Below are 19027 nucleotides of genomic sequence, written 5' to 3'. Positions count from 1 at the left end.
GGGAGGTTTTTTCCTCAAGCTATTAGGAAGTTAGAATTGGTGTTCTGGAATTCCATATTCAGAAACTAAAAAAATTGTATTTAACCTTAATTGAACTAACCCAGGAAAGGTAACTTATAGGCACACCTCATTCTATTGGTTTGCTTTATTATGCTACTCAGATATTGCATTTTTTCACATATTGAAGGTTTGTGGCAAACCTGTGTCAATTCTATTGATTCCGTTTCTCTAAAAGTATTTGCTCACTTTATGTCTCTGTCACACTTTGGTGATTCCTGCAATATTTCAAATATTTTCATTATTATGTTATGCTAATCTGATCAGTGATTGACTCGTTCAAAGCTCAGATGATGGTTAGCCCTTTTTAGCAATATTTTAAAATTAAGGTATGTACATTGAATTCTTAGACATAATACCACCGCACACTTAAGTGCAAACATAATTTTTATATGCACTAAGAAACCAAAAAATTAATTTGACTTGCTTCACTCCAATAATCTGCTTCATTGCAGTGGTCTGGAACCAAATACACAATATCTCCAAGGTATTCCTGTAGTCACAGGTAGAACAAGTGAGAGCAATTTCTTTTAAATCTTGATCCTAATTTGTTTTGAAAATTTTAAAAATGTTTATTTTTGAGAGAGAGAAAGAGAGTGAGTGGGGGAGGGGCAGAGAGAGAGGGAGAGACAGAATCTGAAACAGGCTCCAGGCTCTGAGCTGTTAGCACACAGTCTGATACAGGGCTCAAACTCACTCACTCAGGAGTGAGATCATGACCTGAGCCAAAGTCGGACCTGAACCGACTGAGCCACACAGGCACTCCAATTCTAATTTTCAAATGCAGTATTTGTTTGACAGGATAGATTCTGCACTAAAGTAATAAAGAACTCTTACACAAAGCAAAAAACAAAACAGGTTTAATGATTAGAACAGATGAATTAGTAGGTTTATATAACCATTAACTAAGGGAAACCCTAGAACCAGAAATAAGGATTTTAAAATTGCATGCAAAGTCTAGTTACCATAAAAACCAAAGCAATACCAAAATATCTCAGCTTCCTAGCATAGACTCCAGATATTTTTTATTTCCAACTCTTGGTAATCAAAATATGTACACTTTTGCATGCTACTGGTAGTGGAGGAGTAAGATTATTTGTATAGGACTACAATTATGTTTCACAGTTGGGAGGGCACATAAAGAAGTGTCTTCCTCCACTTTGTTGGGCCCATCTTAAAAAAAGGCACTCCCTAAGGTTCCTTGGTAACACCTTTGCTAGGTTTCTTAATTACTCACATAATCTTTACGTGTAAAATTACTGGTCCACTCATTTCACAGATCTGGGAACCACAAGGCATTGGAACTGCTTAACTCACATGCCAAAAAACTGGCTTTCTTAAGAAATGACCAAAACTTTGGAAAAGCAGTTAAAAAAAGAAAGGAAAAAAAAAAAAAAAACACCTGGGGCTTTGTTTCCTTGAAAATGTAATCATATGCTTAATTACTAGGCTTTGGCATGCACAGCCAGACACATCATGGAACTGAAAGAACCACCATATAATGGTGGCAGAGGACTTTCTTGAATAATTACGCTACTTTTCTACCTTCAGCTCCCTTGTACCAATGCAACTTTGTCCTTCTCCCCTTTTTAATTACAATACCAAGTGCTCTGAACCTGGGTTTGACCTCTCTGCTGAAAGATGTGTTAGAAAAGGATGCTTATTTTTTTTTTTTAAAAGGATGCTTAAATAAATTACTGAGTCTTTCTCTATGATCATCAAAACAAAGAGTAATGGAAGTCTTGAGCTGCCTGTGGGCAGTTGTCCACTATTCACAGAATCTTCAGAAACAATTTGCCTGAGGCCAAGGAGAATTTATCACTAAACCTGACTCATGTTGAGCCATACTGAAACCGCACTTGGGTAGCTAGTCTCAAGTCAAACTGCGCTCGAACATTTCTTGACATTTATTGCATCCACGTAGAGTGCAATTTTTGATGCTGGATCAGAGATATGCGGCAATTGAAGGCTTCACCACAAGCATCACATTCGTGGGTTTCTTGGGTTTTCACCTCTGCGTGGATCTTCTGATGGTTGACAAGGCTGCGCTGTTGACTAAAACTTTTGTCACACTTCTCACACTTGTAAGGTTTCTCTCCTGTGTGTATTCGCTGATGCTGAATAAGGCCTGAGTTCCGGCTAAAGGCCTTCCCACATTCATCACATTTATGGGGTTTATTACCTGTGTGAACACCCTGATGTCGAATAAGGTTACAAAGTTGACTAAAGCTTTTGCCACACTGTCTGCATAGATAAGGTCTCTCACCAGTGTGGATTCTCTGATGTTCAATAAGAAATGAGCTCCGACTGAAGCTTTTCCCACATACAGTACATAGATAGGGCTTTTCACCAGTGTGTATTCTTTGATGTTGTACAAGATGAGCACTGACACTAAAAGTTTTCCCACATTCATCACATTTATAAGATTTTTCCTTGGGATAGACTTCCTGCTGTATAACAAGACTGCAATTTGGATCAAAACTTTCCTTAGTTTCATTGTATGAGTAAGTCTTCTCTCTGGTGTGGATTCTCTGATGCTGAATAAGACCTGAGCTTCTACTAAAGGCTTTTCCACATTCCTCACATTTATGGGGTTTGTCTCCTGTGTGAATTCTCTGATGACGAGTAAGGTTGCACAGTTGACTGAAGCTTTTCCCGCACTCTTTGCACTGATAAGGTCTTTCACCTGTATGGATCCTTTGATGTTCAATAAGAAATGAGCTCCGACTGAAGCTTTTTCCACATTCAATACAAAGAAAAGGCTTCTCACCAGTGTGGATTTTTTGGTGTTGTATAAGGTATGTACTTAATCTAAAAGCTTTTCCACATTCACCACATTTATGGGGTCTTTCCCCAGTGTGAATTCTCTGATGTTCAACAAGTAATGAATTTCGACTAAAGCTTTTCTTACATTTGGTACAGTGATAGGGTTTCTCACCAGTGTGAGTTCTCTGATGTTCAATAAGGTGTGATTTCCAACTGAAGGCTTTCCCACAGTCACTACATTTATGGGGTTTCTCACCTGTGTGGATCCTTTGATGTTTAACAAGGCTCCTTCTCTGGCTGAAGCTCTGTTTACACTGATTACACTGATAGGGTCTCTCTCCAGTGTGGATTCTCTGATGTCTAATAAGGGTTGAGCTCACACTAAAGGTTTTTCCACAATAATTACACTCATAGGGCCTTTCCCCAGTGTGAATTCTCTGATGTTCAATAACAAATGAACTGCGACTAAAACTTTTCCCACATTCATTGCACTGAAAAGGCTTCTCACCAGTATGGACCCTTTGATGTTGAATGAAATGGGCCTTGCGGACAAATCCCTTTCCACATTCTTCACATTTATGGCATTTCTCTTCTGGGTTTGGTCTCTTACGAATAATGTTAGTGTTTCCTCTGAACATTCTCTGTTCCTGGGCCAAAGATTCCCTTGGTATTTCCCATAAGAAGATTCCTCTCTGTTTATCTAACCTACCAACAAGTTCAAAGGTTTCTCTACCTATGGGGTCTTGGTCAATTTCACTTTTGATTCTTGTAACTATAACACCCTGTGGTTCCACTTCTTCCTCAATTTCCTCAATTTCTTGTTTTACAGTTGGCTCCTCATCCTTATCTCTGTTTAAAACATCTGGAATAATAAATAGAAAATAGAAAATAGAAAGATTAGCCAGACTCTTTGCTAGCAAGGAGAAATGCTTAGGAAAATAAGATTAAGATAAATTAATCCACTACATCTATAAAATGTGGATGATTACTTCACAGTATTGTTGTAAAAATTAAATTAGTTCCTATACATAAAGCATTTAAGACCATACCTGGCAAAGAATACAAGCTATGTAAATATTATTATTAGTTATCTGATGAAAAGTTTTTCTTAGAGAAGGGGTGTGAAGAGTGTTGTTTTTTTAACGGAGCAAGCTTTGAAGTTTTAATTTTTTTTAGTAATCTCTACACCCAACATGGGACTCAAACTCACAACCCCAAGATCAAGAGTCACATGTTCCTCTGAATGAGCCAGCTGGGTGCCCAGAAAAGAGTGTTTTTATGAGGCAAGTGATAAGTTAGTGGGGGTAAGCAGAGTTGGGAGGAAGGGCTGGTGATCAACAGAGAATTATGCAAAGTAAGATGGGCCAACAATGAAATAAAACAAATAGCGGTGTGATGAATTAGTCTGTCAAAGAAGAAAGGATGACACAGGAAGAAAACAGTAGGTTCTGGGAAATTTGGGATGAAACAACATTGCTGGAGTGTGAGTAGATTAAGTAACTGACAGAAAGGAACACAAAATGATGTTGAGAAAGATAAAAGACAAAAACCAGGAAGCAACAATTAATAAGAATTTACTTATTAAATAAAAAAATAAAAATAAAATTAAAAAAAAAAGAATTTACTTATTGCAATCAAAAGCATGCCAGGCATTGTGTAATGATTCAGTATTCAAAGATAAGACATGAAACTTCCTACCAAATAAAATGGATGACAAGTATACTGGGGAAAGAAAATAAAATGGTAAAATATTAAGTAAAGCAATTCCTGTATCAAGAGACAAAACAGCTTTAAAAAAAATGGGTTGGAGTGACATGGAGTCTATGATATAGAATGACAAAAATAAATACAAAGGAACACAGTCAAGGTTAATGAAAGAAACAGGGAAAAGCAGTGTGTGGTAACCTCACCTACCACAAATCACCCCACGTTCTTCAAGTATACATGATTCTTACTCTTCCAAAGATGTAAGAGCCACATTGGAACTATCTGGTTCCAACCGAGAGTCTCTAAGACATCTGAGAAATGAAAATCTTGCATGTGTTAAGGAAAGATAACATAATGGTCTACAATGTAAACAGAGTGGCATATAGAACACTTAAGTCTGCCTCTGACTTCTTTCTTTTCTCTCTTGCTTTCTGCTGGATAATTCCACATATTTGGTTGATCACTACCAAATATATATTTGGCCCTAAACAATTTCCTTTTTTAGACTTCCTCTTTTCTCTTAGTTTTCTAACCTTCTACCTTTGGAGTCATCTTCGAATTTTCTTTTCACTCACTTTAAACCAGTCATTAAGTTATTTTATTCCAAAAAGCTTTCTCTTATTCCTCTAAGAAACTAGTAGAAACTTTATTTTTGCTTATACTACTTACAGTATTCTCTCTCAAATTCACTTCACTGGACTACTTTCTTTCACACAATGAAAAAGGATCAAAGAACTCCCTCAACTTTCTGCCCCCTTCCTATAAAATTATATGCAATGGCACATGAAGATCTATCCCATTCCTATCCAAGCTGAATTCATCTACGTTCTCTTTATCCCACTGTCTCTGAGTGTTTGTTCAATTATTAGCATTTTTTCCCTCTTTCTTCCATCTGTACTCTCCAGTGTCCAACATATCAACATGCATACAAATATGCTCAGCATACAAATATGTCCAACTATATCTTGAACTTGAAATCCTTCTCTTAATGAAATCCAAATTTGTGAAATAAAATTTTAACTCTGTAGCTCTCCAGTTCCCAACTATGTTTTCCATGCCCAACATCTTCCCATTCAATCTGTTCTATAACCTACTGTGAAATCTGGCTTTGGTTTCCGGCATCTAGAGATGCTTCTTATGAAATCACCAATAACTCTTGAATAACAAATACAACAAACATTTTTCAGTCCTTTATTCGGCAGCATCTGACACTGTCGATTATTCCCATTTTGACACTATCTGTTTTTGGTTTCTATGCTGTTGCTGTATTTGGTTTCTATGCTGTTGCTGTATGCTGTATGTATGTATTGTTGTATGTTGCATTTTTCTAGTCCCCTCCCTACTTTTTCTTTGGCCTTTTCTAAAAAATCTCCTTCATGTATTTTTCTTCCTTTGTCAACTGCTGTTTGACAAGGTTACTGTTACCAATAATGTTTACATTCCTTTCTTTTAAGCTTATTTATGTATTTATTTATTTATTTATTGAGAGAGAGAGAGAGAGAGAGAGAGAGAGAGAGAAAGAGAGAGAAGAGACACAGAATCCCAAGCAAGCTCTCCACTGTCAGTGCAGAGCCTGACAGGAGGGCTCAGTCTCACAAACTGAGCTCATGACCTTAGCCGAAGTCAAGAGTTGGATGCTTAACTGACTAAGCCACTCAGGTGCCCCACCCATGTTTACATTCTTACCTTGCTCTATATTCATACTCACGATATCGCCACTTACATGCCTCAAAAAGGGCTTGCAATTAACATGATCCTCATCATCTGCTGTCATGTAGGTCTCTACCTCTAATTATCTTCTCTTAACCGGCATCCTCATCCATTACCCAAAGTAGAAAATCTTCCTAGATTTCTCCATTTTTCTTTTTGTTACCCAATCACCAAAACCAAATATCCGACTCTCTAGCATCTACCTTCTTCCCATGTTTTCTCTGGATGATGCAAAAGCCATCTAATAATCCTTCACTCTAGTCTTTAAGCTGCCCCCACACTGTACCTACTTAGCTGCATCCGGAGAGATGTACAGGAAATGGAATTCCAGTCACATCACCACCTGTAGGTTCACTAGTACTCTATCATCTCTAGGATCAAATCAAAGCTCTTTACATTATGGTACTCAGTGCTTCACAACAGGTTCTCTAAACCTCAAGTCACCCTTCTACCCACTTTCTCACACTGGAATTGGGCAAATTGCTTATGTTAATGTTTTATACCATTTCATTACATATCTCGTTTACTAAATGTCCCCCAGCATTGTTTACCTGGCCAACTCTTGGTTGCTCTTTAGGACTCAATTCAAAGCAACAGTTCCTCCACAAAGCCTTCACTAAGTCCACTAGACAGATTAGGTGTTCTGTTTTTTATCACCAGTCCTCATCCACAACTGTATTACAGCTATTACTGCACTGCTGTTTTAACTGTTTGTGTTCATCTCTTCTATGGGTTTGTAAATTCCTTGTGAGAAGGGGAAGTCTCTTTTAATGTTTACCCAGTGGTTACTGTTCCAGGGGTTTTACTCAAAGGAGTAAGACAAATTCTTATTTGCAGACAATATGAATGTCTAACTAAAATTTCTAGAAGAATTAAGTGAAATATAATAGCAACATGAAGACTAAGCTATAAAATAAATACTGGTACTTACTACCAAGGATAACCAGTTGGGAAATATTATAGAAAAATAAAATATGTTTTTCATGATAACAAAACCATAAAACCTATAAATAAATCTTACAAGAACTGTACGAGATCCACAGAGATAAACCATAAACTTTTTCTGAAGGACTTAAGACAGACAAATAGAGTCAACCAAATTGCTAAAGAGATTCAATATTATAAGGATCTTAATTCTTCCTAAAACAATCTATGAACCCAATTGTATACCAATCAAAATCTTATGAACTAATTAAAAACCCCAATGAATCTAAATTTCAACTGGAAGAATGCAGAAAACTAGCTAAGTGTATCCTGGAAAAGAATATAAGAGAATGATTTATCATGCCAGATATAAAATGAAATATATTGCTAAGTAAAATAGAGATGCTCTGGCACAAAAATAAACAGGTCAAACAGATAGGTAAAGAAAACAAGTGACTTCAGTATTGTACACAAAGCAGCACAGAAAGGACTATCTGTGAGATCTGGGCTAACATGTTAGCTATAATCACCTTCTGAGGTCTCTGCCATGCTTGTCTTATGTTCCCATCCTGTGATCATAGCTAATTTGTCTAGAGTACCGCTGACTCAAAGTGCATCTCTCCCAGGAATTTGGAATTAAAAATGAAATATGCAGTTATTCTGAACATGACAGAATTGTAACCTATCAACTCAGAAGCTATAGGGACAAAAGCATGTGGATATGAGGAGGAAAGACTAATCTACCAAGGAGAAAGAAACAAAATGCAAGGGTTAATCACTGACTTCCTGAGCGCACCAATTTTTGGGTTTAGTCCTTTTCTGATATCCAGTTGCAATCATGCTTATATATCCTATGAGCCACCTATGTCCCTACAGTAAGTTCTCTTGTTGGCTTAAGCTAGTTTGAGTTGATTCCTATAATCTTTAATCCGTTTTAATAATATGCTAGCTGAGGAGAGAGACAAAAAGCAAGGAAATGGTAAAGTGGAAGTGGCTAAACTTTAGGAAAGAACAAGAGTTACCACACATTTTCTAAAAAGGGCCAGACAATAAATATTTTTAGCTTTGTTAGCTAAAAATGGTCTCTGTTGCAACTATTCAACTCTGTCACTATAGCGTGAAAGTAGTGTCAGATAATACACAAAGGATTGGGCATGTCCATGTTCCAATAAAACTTTATTTATAAAAATGGACAGTGCCAGATTTGGGCTGTGGACCATAGTTGCTAACCCTAGTATCTAAAAAAGTATAAAAAGAACAGTTTTCTTGGTAAAAGAATGACAGAATGGGGAAGACTTGCATTCTTAGCGCTAGCACAGTGCTTGATTAACTATTTATTGAGTTAACTATTTATTGGATGAGTAGTTGAACAAATAACTGAAAAGAGACTATAATCAAAGAACTGAAGCAATGAGATTAAGGTCTTACAGGTACAGCAATTCCCAATTCTGTCAAGGTCCAATAAGGTTCAAGCAGACTGAAAAGGAGTCATTAAAATTAAAGAAGTCCAGTTCATTTCAAAGAACTGAGATCAAGCTGTCAGCTGTATCATCAATGTTGTTACTAAAGCTTTTAAGTAAAAATCAGCATGGAAAGGAGAAAGGTATTAAATAAAGGACCAAAATTAAAACTGGAAAAGTATTGTATTAAGTAAAGCAGCAAGATGAAGTGCAGGAAAACACTATATTAGAAAAGTTAAGGGGGCACCTGGGTAGCTCAGTCATTTAAGTGTCAGGCTTTGGCTCAAGTCATGATCTCGTGGTTCGTGATTTTGAGCCCCACATTGGGCTCTGTGCTGACAGCTCAGAGCCTGGAGACTGCTTCAGATTCTGTGTCTCCTCTCTCTCTCTGCCTCTCCCCCACTCATACTATGTCTCTCTCTTTCTCTCAAAAATAAATAAACATTAAAAAAATTAAAGAAAAAAAGGTTAAGTAATTGTGATTTGTCATCAAGGGAATGGAGACAGAGTCTACAGAGGAAGATGAAAAGATTGTGGAGGGAGAAAGAACTGATAAAAAGCTGTAGTTCAGCTAAAATGAGAGCCTGAAAGTAGATCACAGATGGGCTCACTGCCATGCCTTCATCCATATGGTACTCACATTTTACAGTAGTAGGGACAGGCAAGACTGGGCATTTGCCTGGTTCTATCAACCAGGATACCATATGTGTGGATAAAGCTGGCAGTGACTCAGAGACACCATGGCATATTGGGAGAAAAAAATCAGCAGCTGATCTGGCTAGAGACTGAAGTGGTGTGCAGGAAATAATAGATGATGTTAGAAAGCTAGGCAGGGGCTATTTAGAGAGGCCCTGGTAGGTAGGACAAGAAATTAAATTTTTTATTAAGCTCTCAGGAATCAGAAATTGTAAGCAGTTAACTAACAAAATCACTTTGGTGGCAGTGAATAGAATGTATTAAAAGAAAGGGAGTTGGAGGCAAAAGGCTAGTTTATGGGCTAATGCAATAATCTGTTCAAGAGATACCAATCTTTTTCTTGTTTTTATGTTTATTTAATTTTGAGAAAGAGAGAAAGGGAAAGATAGTGTGTAAGTGGGGGAGAGAGGCAGAGAGAGAGACACACACAGAATCCGAAGCAGGCTCTAGGCTCCGAGCCGTCAGCACACAGCCTGATGCAGGGCTTAAACCCACGAACTGCGAGATCATGACCTGAGTCAAAGTTGGATGCTTAACCAACTGAGCCACCCAGGAGCCACAAGAGGTTCTGACTCTTAAGTATAGTAATTCAGTTATACAAATATTTAAAGGCATATAATATATACCTGGTTCTGTGCTAAGTGCTGGAGAAATCAAATGAAAAAATATATAGTTACCATCCTCATGGAAACCAGTCTGGTTAGAGAAATAACATAAAGAATGACTAGAGTACAGTCATTTGATAAATTGATTGTAAACTGTGCATACAGTTGAGAAATTCAACAGAAGTGCAGCACAGTGCAACACATGGCAGCACAGAGAAAGGAGTACTTAATTCTGAAGAGAAGGTCCTTGAGATCTTAATGGATTATTTGAGACTGGCCAGGTGTGAGTTATTTATGTGGTCTTCAAAAGGAGATGATGAAGATTTTGGAGCTCTTAGAGAAGATAATAGGTATGATGACGATAGCAATCAACATTTATATTATACTTAGTACATGCTAACCAGTGTCCTAAGTGCTTTACACATATTAACTCAGTACTCACAGTAACTCTAAGAAGTAAGTGCTATTATTACTGCCATTGGGTAAAAAAGCAACAGGCATGGAAACGTTATATAATTCACCCATGGTCACAAGGCTTCTAAGTGGTGGAACCAGGACTTTTGCTTAGGCAGTTAGGCTTCAATTGCTTCTCTTAGGTAGAGATAAAGATTTGGGACTCATCACAGTGGCAGGTGATGACCTGACTATAGATAAGTTTCGCCAAAGAAAGCACATAGATGGAGAGGAAGGCAATACAAGTAAGCAATAAAGAGCTTCAAATACATAAAGAGAGGTGAAATAAAATAAGGTCCAAGTGTCTATTCCATTTGACAATTAGGCTATTAAAGTAGAATGTTAAACAATTTAAGGGGAAGGGTAGAGGCAAGAAAAGGGGCTTAGAGATAATGGCAGGGAAAGTAAAGAATATACATTAACTACTCTTACAAAAACTTGGCTGTAAGTGAACAAGGAGCAGGTTACAGGCTCTCTCAAAGGACAGACACCCCCCCGGCCCTACCTTCCCCAACTGGAAGAGTCATAAACATACCCATCACCAAAATAAAGGTACCAGAGGAGAAGGAATAGAGACTGAAGTTGTAAGGGGGGGAAAAAAAAAGATGACGGATAAGTTCTTGGAAAAGTGAGGAAAAAGGAGCAGACTTAAGCATACACACGAGGAGCAGAAAGTTAGAGTTCATATTCAGTGGCCTCTATCTTGTCTGTGAAACAGAAAGTGAGGTCTACTGAGTGATGGACCCAAGGAAAACTTTTTTAAGTTTTTGGAATAGTCACTAAAGGGAAGAAGAGAATGAGCAAATCAATGATAAAAAGTTGGCTGAGATGTGAAAACCCACTGGAGACTATTAGAAAAGCCATGCATATATCCAGGGCATTAATCCTTTCAGTTAAACAATTTCCCCTGCTGTGCTTGACAACTCAGGAGAAAAAGCTGATTTTATAATCAATACAGAATATGAAATTTGCAGAATGGGTAGAGCACAATGACAAGGTGGCAAGAGAGCATGCTGGTGATAATTCATATGTAGGTCCATGGAACAGATGAAGAGGTGAAGTTAGAAGAGGACTGATAATCTGGGAGGAAAAAGGAGAAATCAACGAACAAGTAGCATGACTGGGAATAAGCTGGTTTGGGAGGAAATGAGTAGGAGATGTAGAAGCGTAAGAAACTGTAGTAAGCTCTACATGGGCAGAGATCATGTCTGTTTTGGTCACCCCTGTTTAGTTATGGTCTAAGATAAAAACAATGGCTCGAGAATTTTCAAAGACTAAGATACTGGGGCTTAAGATTTGCCTGCCTTGACAAAATTGAGGGTTTGATCACTGATGGGACTTGCTGAACAAAAAAGGAAAGCAAGGTTCCTGAAGACAACGTGGTCAGGATATAGCAAGGCTTAAATAATGGCTGCATCATTGATGGCATAGGTTAGCATAGAGAGATTCTGGAATGTGACAAAATCTACGTGTGACAGACCAAACAATGTTGGCAGATGACAGCAGAAGAGAATTGGGTGGGTAGAGCAAGACTGCTGAAGCCTCCAAAGGGAGATTTTGTTTGAAGGGTTAAAACTAACGCTTTGGGAACAACACTGAAAAGCCAGGAGAATAGGAACTTCTCCTTTCCAGCCTTGAGACAAAGGATAGGGAAAAAGGAGGATGTGGGAGAGTAAGCAGCCTCTGCCAGAGAAGTGGTGTCCTTGGGAAAGTGCCAGTTTTCAGTTAAGGCCAGGAGGGGTAAGGAACATTATGTGAAGAAGAACAGGGGCTCCAGAAGGCAGAGTGAAAAGGGGTGGGAGGAAAGCAGTGGGAGGATGAGCCAGGAGGGAAAGTGCAGAGCAGTATGGGAATGAGATTATGAAGATAAGAAGCCAGAAAGGCTTGTATTTTGGTTTTTGCAAGGACACTACAGACGAGAGTCATGGAAACAATTAATGGCCGAAATGTTTGAATCTGAACTTTGGAACAAAGCAGTTTTGGTACTCGTGGTGGTTCAAGCGTTCTCAGGGTCTGATTTCTTATAGCTTCTTAGATATTTTAATCAGAGAAACAAAAGATTCTTACCCAGTGAGACCAGGTTTCCATAATTCTCCATCATGACATCTTTATACAGGCTTCTCTGAGCTGGATCCAGATAATCCCACTCCTCCTGGGTAAAAAACACAGCCACATCCTCAAATGTCAGCAACCCCTGAAATAGTACGATTTCTGTAGTCAGTTCTTGTTGTCTCAAGGACAATTCTACCACTGAAAGTAGCCGAAGCAATCACTTTTCAGAGCCGGGTAGTCTAGGAGGAACATGATTACCCAGAGATCCAAATGGGGCCCAATTCTGTATCAGACAAGCACCTCCAACTAGAGGGCAACTGAACTGGATCCTGGTCGTCAGTAGTGATGGTCCTAAGGATAGAGCTTTTCTGGCTGAATCATTATACCCTAACACTTTTATTTTAGTAAGTTGCCCCAAGGACTCCCCAAGTTTCCTGCACCTCATTGCCCGGCTCCATCCAACTCTATTAGCAGTGGCTTGAGACCCTGTTCAATTCAATTGCAGGAAGTTCTCTAAGCGTCTACCTGGGGTCCTAGCTTCGTGACAGGAGCACAAGACACAGGGAAGAGTCAAAAATGGTGCCTCATCTGGAAGAACTCACAAATGAGAGCGCTTGTTTGCAGCATTACTAATTTTCTTCAGCTAATTTATCAAGTCGCTCTTGAAACGAAGGGCCAAGTGGGCGATTTGGTCGCGAGGCGCAATCCGGACCACTACGGAGTACTTCCTCGCACAGCGTTGGCCTTAAAGACCACGGTCGTGGGGTTGGGGGCGGGGGGGCAGGGGGGGTAGCGCGGCCTAGCTCCAGTACTGGCCAGAGAACAGGGATACCCAGAGGAGCGACTTACCTTTGGCTCCGGCGGGGGGCTCGGGGAGGCCATCTCCAGGACAGAAAATCAGGACGGGAACCCGGGAAAGCCGCAAGGAAAGGAGCTTCTCGTGAGGCCTACCCGGCCGTTGGAAATTAGGCCCCACGAAGGCGAGGCCTCCAGGCTGGGTCTGGCCAGGTCCTGCCTCGGTCCCAGAGCGGTCACGACCCCAGCAGCATATCAGACCCACTACTTGGTTGTCCCCCAACTCCAAATTCCCTCCCCACCTAGCTGCGCAGCCTTCCAGGCCTCACTAGAGCCTCCTCCCAGTTGCCAGTTCCTCCTCCTTTCAGCCAAGGAGCGCTATGACCGCCCGCCCCCGGACCAGAAGGCGTCACCCGGAACCTTCCCGGGACGCCCCCCAACTACAACTCCCGTCGTGCTCTGAGAGCGCGCCTCGGTCCAGCCTCCGCCGGCAAGACCCATAGGACTACATTTTCCGGCGTGCAAAGCGGGAGGGAGCCTCTGGGGAGGCTCAACAGGAAAAAGGGAACACCTACCACTAAGCTTACACTTGATTGGCTGGTCTTGGCGCGTCACTGCCGGCGGGGGGCAGAGCTCCAGCCGGTAGCTCTCCTCCGAGATGGCGGCGCTGTCAGTGTCTGGCGTTACCAGAAGAGGCCTCACGTGGATAGTCTTAGGGGCACCACGCAGAGAATTTTGGTCTCGATTCAGGTAAAGCGGAAGGTTAGATGGTGGGTCTCGTTCAACGAAAGTGAGAGAAACTGAGGAGGATGAAAGGACGAATTCAAAAGTGGGAGTCCTGCCATTAGGACGGTACCCTGGCCCTGCGCCTGACTTGGGATAGGACGAGAAAGTACGTTAGGTTCTGAGTTCAGAGGCTTCAGCGCGGGTGTCCTTGAGTGGTGGGGCCCAGTCTTGGCCTCAGTTTTCTCATCTTATAACGGAAATGCCGCCCCCTTTCCCTTCCACTTCACTCGTTAGTGTAGTAAGCAAACAGTACTGACCATGTGTTCCAGGCACCGACTGTGGTATCAGGATACAAGTGGTTCGTTTGGAACGAGTAACATGGAACATGAACATGAAAGTGCTCGGTAAACTAAGTGCATTTGCGCGGGGTATTTCTTCACAAGCTAGATTCAGAAATGAAGCGTGGCCTCCTCGTTTTGTTCGTTTGTCCATTCATTGATTCATCAACAGATAGTTAACTAAACGCCCTCTCTGGCCCAGCATTTCCCTAAGTAGGTTACAGCAGTGGAAACAAAGTCCCTTCTCAGAGCTTAAGTGCTCTGGCATATGGGGAAACGGTGGCCCCATAGGAAGTATTTTGCTGAAAGCAAGTTAGTGGCACAGCTGGAACCCGTCTTTGACTCTCCATCTACTGCTTTTCCCCAACACGGGGCTCAAACCCACAAACTCCGAGATCATGACCTGAGCCGAAGTCGGACGCTCAACCGTCTGAGCCACCCAGGCGTCCCTCTTTTCTTTTTCTTTTTCTTTTTCTTTTTCTTTTTCTTTTTCTTTTTCTTTTTCTTTTTCTTTTTTTCTTTTCCTTTTTCTTTTCTTCTTTCTTTTTCTTTTCTTCTTTCTTTCTTTCTTTCTTTCTTTCTTTCTTTCTCTTCCTTCCTCCCTCTCCCCCTCCCCCCTCCCCTTCCTTCCTTCTGTACTTCCTCCTTCCTCCCCCCCACACACATCATTCATTTCTGATGCCTCCCAATTTTTGTAGTGATGACCAATCCCAGTCAGATACCAGCTCCATGGAAAACAAGAGTGAATAATATTTCATTAAGCACTGAAATAGTGTCTTAGGCAGATTTCCTCACGTTGGCCCATGTACTCAGTAGTAGTTATTCAAGCAGTTTTCAAAGGACCCCAAATCAATAAAACAGGTTTCTGTATTCAGGAGTTTATAATCTGGTACAGTGGTTCTTAACCAGAGATAATTTTGCCTATCAGGGGGCGTTTGGCAATGTCCTTTGGTTATGACTGGAGCATAGGAGTGCTCCTCGCATTTACCCTGCCCTGGGTAGAGGCCAGGGATGCTGCTGAGCATCTTGCAATTACAGGATAGCCTCCTACAACAAAGAATTATCTGGTCCAAAATGTCAAGTGTTTGGGCTGAGAAACCATGATCTAGTAAGAGAAATAGAATGTAAATAAATAAAACTCTGGTACGATGAAGTGTGCTGTGAAAGCAATATAAAGCGCTATACTAGATCAGAGGAATTTATAGTTATATTCGGAGAAATCAAGTAAAACTCCTTGGAAGAGAACAGTTCTGTTCTAGGACTTAAAGTAAGATTTCAATAGGCAAAGATGAAATTGGCATCTCCTGTAGGATGTAACTTGAGGTAACACATGACCTCAGGAAAGTGGGAAATAGAATGTAGTAGTTTAGTGTGGGTAGGGCATGGAGTGTTTCTAGTAGATTCGTAGGACATGAGGTTAGAGCGGTTGGTTGGTTGGGTTTGGAAACTGGGAATCCCAGACAGGCGATTTACCTCTTTACATGTTCTTAGGAATTCTTACAGCATGTGAAATCTGTAAGTAGCTTTTCTTTTCTGTCTGTATCAGCTCAGTTCAACTATAAGCTTCCAAAGGCAGGCACCTATCTTATTCTTCTCTCTACAGTGCCCAGAAGAGTAGTAAGTGTGCAAATTATTGGTTGATTTAGATAGATGGGTAAGATTAGGTCTGGTGTTTGTCAGTTTGTCAGCTGCATTAGTGCAGTTAACCAGAGATTCACATACTTGTTTTTGACCATTCTAGAAAAGAGAAAAAGCTAGTGGTGGCTGAGACAGTAGAAGAAGTGAAGAAAGAGCCTATTTTGGTGTGTCCACCCTTACGAAGCCGAACATACATACCACCTGAAGATCTCCAGAGTCGTTTGGAATCTTGTGTCAAAGAAATTTTTGGTTCCTCTGTTGGTAACAGTTGGCAGGATGTGTCCCTGGAAGATGGCCTTCTGAAGTTCAGTTTCTTGGCACGTTTAGCTGATGACTTGGGCCATGCAGTGCCCAACTCCAGGCTTCACCAGATGTGCAGGGTCAGAGATGTTCTTGATTTCTATAATGTGCCTATTGGGGATCAATCTAAATTTGATGAACTTACTGCTAGTAATCTGCCTCCCAATGTAAAAATCACTTGGGGTTACTGAGCAGAAGAGGAGCTCATTAAGATCATTTTGTCCTGAGCAAGGGGGCTGGTTATTAATTAGACTTTTGATACGTTACCATGTGAAATGCTATCAGAACTGTTCTCTAAACCCACTTTTTCTGTGGAAGGATGAATTATCTCTTTTTCTCATCATGAATTAACAAGTAACAAGATTTTCTTTTTTCACGTTTGCTGGAACTTTGTTTTTTTTAATGGAATCAAGTCTTTAATCATGTATGAAAATTTCCTTCTTTGGAGGACACTGTAATTAAACTTGGGTTTAAGATACAAGGCTATTATATGTTCACACATGGTCTTTATTTTTTATGCATAAATTAGTAGATGCAAAAACAGGTTTTAATCCTGTTAGGACTCTTAAACCTAAGGTGGTATTAATTATGTATATAGTACATATACTAATAAGGAAACATAGATATGTATAAAAGAAATGTAAAAATCTATGTTGTATATTACAGCAAGTTGTTTCTTTCATTGCTTTACTACAAGAGTAAAAATAGTAGAAAATGATACTGTTCATTCTAGATTAATCTCTTTTGGAATTAAAGTAAATTTCTTGAAGAGTGTTGTGTATTTTTAAATTTTTTAAAGGTGAAATTTGTGGGTTGCCTGAATGTCTCAGTCGATTAAGCGTCCGACTCTTGATCTCAGCTCAGGTCTTGATCTCAGGGTTGTGAGTTCAAGCCCCACGTTGGGTTCCATGCCGAGTGTGAAGCCTACTAAAAAAAAAAGTAAAATTTGCTTTTTTGCCTTATCATATCCTTAATTTAAGTATTATAAACGAAAGAATATATATGCCAGCTATGAAGTGCTGTGATTTTTCTTAAAAGAGATATGCCAGCTTCTGTATCTAAATGAATATGCTCTTCAAAGGAGATGATGTTTATTTCAAACCCTTTATCTTTTCTGTAACTTTTTATTTTATTTTTTTTAATTTATATTTGAGAGAGAGAGAGAGAGAGAGCACGCAAGCTGTCTGCAAGGGGCAGAGAGAGAGAGGAAGACACAGAATCCAAAGCAGGCTCTGGACTCTGAGCTGCCAGCACAGAGCCCAATGCAGGCCTCGAACTCCCGAACCGTTAGACCGTGACCTGAGCCAAAGTCAGTCGGTTAACTGACTGAGCCACCCAGGCACCCCTTTTCTGTAGCTTTTTAAAAGCAGCTTTGAATACCTATGGGTATCCACTAGGGCGGTAAGTCTTTGCAGACTTTGGTGTACTCAATTTGTGGAAATAACTCAAATAGCAAGTTACCAGACAGTTCTGAATTACAGATGTTAGATGAGGAAGTGATTAAATTAGGGATTATTTTTGTTTAGACTTTAGATAATGGCTAGAGAGTAATAAGAGGGAGAAGGAATTTCTTATATTTTACCTGGACTACTTACAGTTCTGAAAGAAAAGTGACAGGTTTTAAACAAAGGAAATTGCATTTATTTTCTTTCCCAGGATGACTACTTTGAAGAGGGCAAAAATCATGTGGGTGTATAAATTCTGGCACAATCGAAAAATTAGTTACATTACAGTCATGCCCAATAAACATCAGCAGATGATCAGGTTTTTAATAACCTGTACATTAAAGAGCTTTTCAGAAGTCTGGAGTATCAGAGTGTCTGGAGCTTAAATATCAGAGCTATTATATACCTTCTATGTGAGAGGGTTTCAGTATGGAAATATTTGAATTTTACATACAGGATTTGATCATTTCATTTCCCACACAACTTTTATTTCTGATCTGGAGACAGGAAAATGTATAAAGGGTATGATGGAAGTAATGGATGATAAAGGCGGTTTGAAAAAACAATTGGTTTCAGCTGGAGAACTGTAAAACCAGGCTTCTCATGAATGTAAAGGCAGAAGAAATTACTTCTTTGTAGACTGGAGCTGTGTTTCTCAAAATCCAATGTGCATACAAGTCATTTGGTGGTCTTTTTAAAATGCAGATTCTTATTCCATAAGTCAAAAGTGGGTCCTGAGCTTCTGTGTATCTAAAAACCTCCTAGGCAATGGTGATAATGTTTTGAGTAACATGGCCCTAGACCCTAGTATTGAAGTGGGAAAGTTCCAACCCTGAAGCAGCAATCCTGGAAAGTTGAGCTACCAGAAAAGATAAACTGCACATCCATCAATAACTCTAGAGGGCGTCACTGTTCTACAGACCAACACAATAAACATACCAGAATAATGACCTTTGGTTTTCCTGAAGATTAAGTTAGGTTTGCTAACTTATTCACTTAAGTAACCAAACTTGATATAATTCTAAAAGGTTACATTTGTAAAAATTAAGTGATTGCTGTATAGAAGGAGTTGTCTATTAATTTTACTTAGTTGGATCTTTGAACTCCATAAATATACTTACAAAAACCCTGATGATAAAATATTCAGGGTTAATAGAAATAGTCTTGTACAAACAATATGTATTTTAAGCCACATAAGTAGACTTCTCCCTCTCCTTTTTAATTTTAATGTCATTTTTCTGATTATAAAAGCACATTCTTTAAAAAATTTGGGAAAGACAAATAATACCATTTCCATATTACTGCTCAGATAATCACTTAATATACTAGTACATTTTTAAATGAATATAAACTTT

At 39.6% G+C, this 19027-nt stretch overlaps 2 protein-coding genes across 4 annotated transcripts; one reads left to right on the top strand and one right to left on the bottom strand.

Moving 5' to 3' along the window:
• Nucleotides 1–900: 900 nt before the first annotated feature.
• ZNF189 (zinc finger protein 189) lies at nucleotides 901–13664 on the bottom strand. Of its 3 annotated transcripts, none has more exons than XM_030293088.1 (3): nucleotides 13280–13664; nucleotides 12446–12572; nucleotides 901–3685 (listed from the first exon to the last, which is right to left on the bottom strand). In XM_030293088.1, the coding sequence occupies exons 1-3, from the start codon at nucleotides 13310–13312 to the stop codon at nucleotides 1965–1967; spliced, it is 1881 nt and encodes a 626-aa protein (XP_030148948.1). In that variant the 5' UTR covers nucleotides 13313–13664; the 3' UTR covers nucleotides 901–1964. The 3 variants fall into 3 exon arrangements, with proteins under 3 accessions (XP_030148948.1, XP_030148950.1, XP_030148949.1); XM_030293090.1 differs by having other exon boundaries at nucleotides 12446–12527; nucleotides 13280–13662; XM_030293089.1 differs by having other exon boundaries at nucleotides 12446–12530; nucleotides 13280–13659.
• A 202-nt stretch (nucleotides 13665–13866) lies between these two features.
• MRPL50 (mitochondrial ribosomal protein L50) lies at nucleotides 13867–16996 on the top strand. Its single transcript, XM_030294124.1, has 2 exons — nucleotides 13867–13975; nucleotides 16031–16996. Exons 1-2 carry the CDS (start codon nucleotides 13884–13886, stop codon nucleotides 16416–16418), a joined length of 480 nt encoding a protein of 159 aa, XP_030149984.1. The 5' UTR covers nucleotides 13867–13883; the 3' UTR covers nucleotides 16419–16996.
• Nucleotides 16997–19027: the final 2031 nt, after the last annotated feature.

This window comes from Lynx canadensis, chromosome D4 (assembly GCF_007474595.2).
Source record: "Lynx canadensis isolate LIC74 chromosome D4, mLynCan4.pri.v2, whole genome shotgun sequence".
Taxonomy (NCBI): domain Eukaryota; kingdom Metazoa; phylum Chordata; class Mammalia; order Carnivora; family Felidae; genus Lynx; species Lynx canadensis.
Note: the sequence above shows the minus strand (reverse complement) of the source record. Positions and strands in the feature narration are given on the sequence as shown.

What these genes read in the sequence shown, in the direction of transcription:
- ZNF189 (XM_030293088.1), bottom strand. Translation starts at nt 13,312, where the DNA reads ATGGCCTCCCCGAGCCCCCCGCCGGAGCCAAAG. An exon ending in GCCCCCCGCCGGAGCCAAAG is followed by an intron (nt 12,573 to 13,279) that starts GTAAGTCGCTCC and finishes GTACTATTTCAG; the next exon opens with GGGTTGCTGACATTTGAGGA. An exon ending in TGGAAACCTGGTCTCACTGG is followed by an intron (nt 3,686 to 12,445) that starts GTAAGAATCTTT and finishes TTATTATTCCAG; the next exon opens with ATGTTTTAAACAGAGATAAG.
- MRPL50 (XM_030294124.1), top strand. Translation starts at nt 13,884, where the DNA reads ATGGCGGCGCTGTCAGTGTCTGGCGTTACCAGAAGAGGCCTCACGTGG. An exon ending in GAATTTTGGTCTCGATTCAG is followed by an intron (nt 13,976 to 16,030) that starts GTAAAGCGGAAG and finishes TGACCATTCTAG; the next exon opens with AAAAGAGAAAAAGCTAGTGG.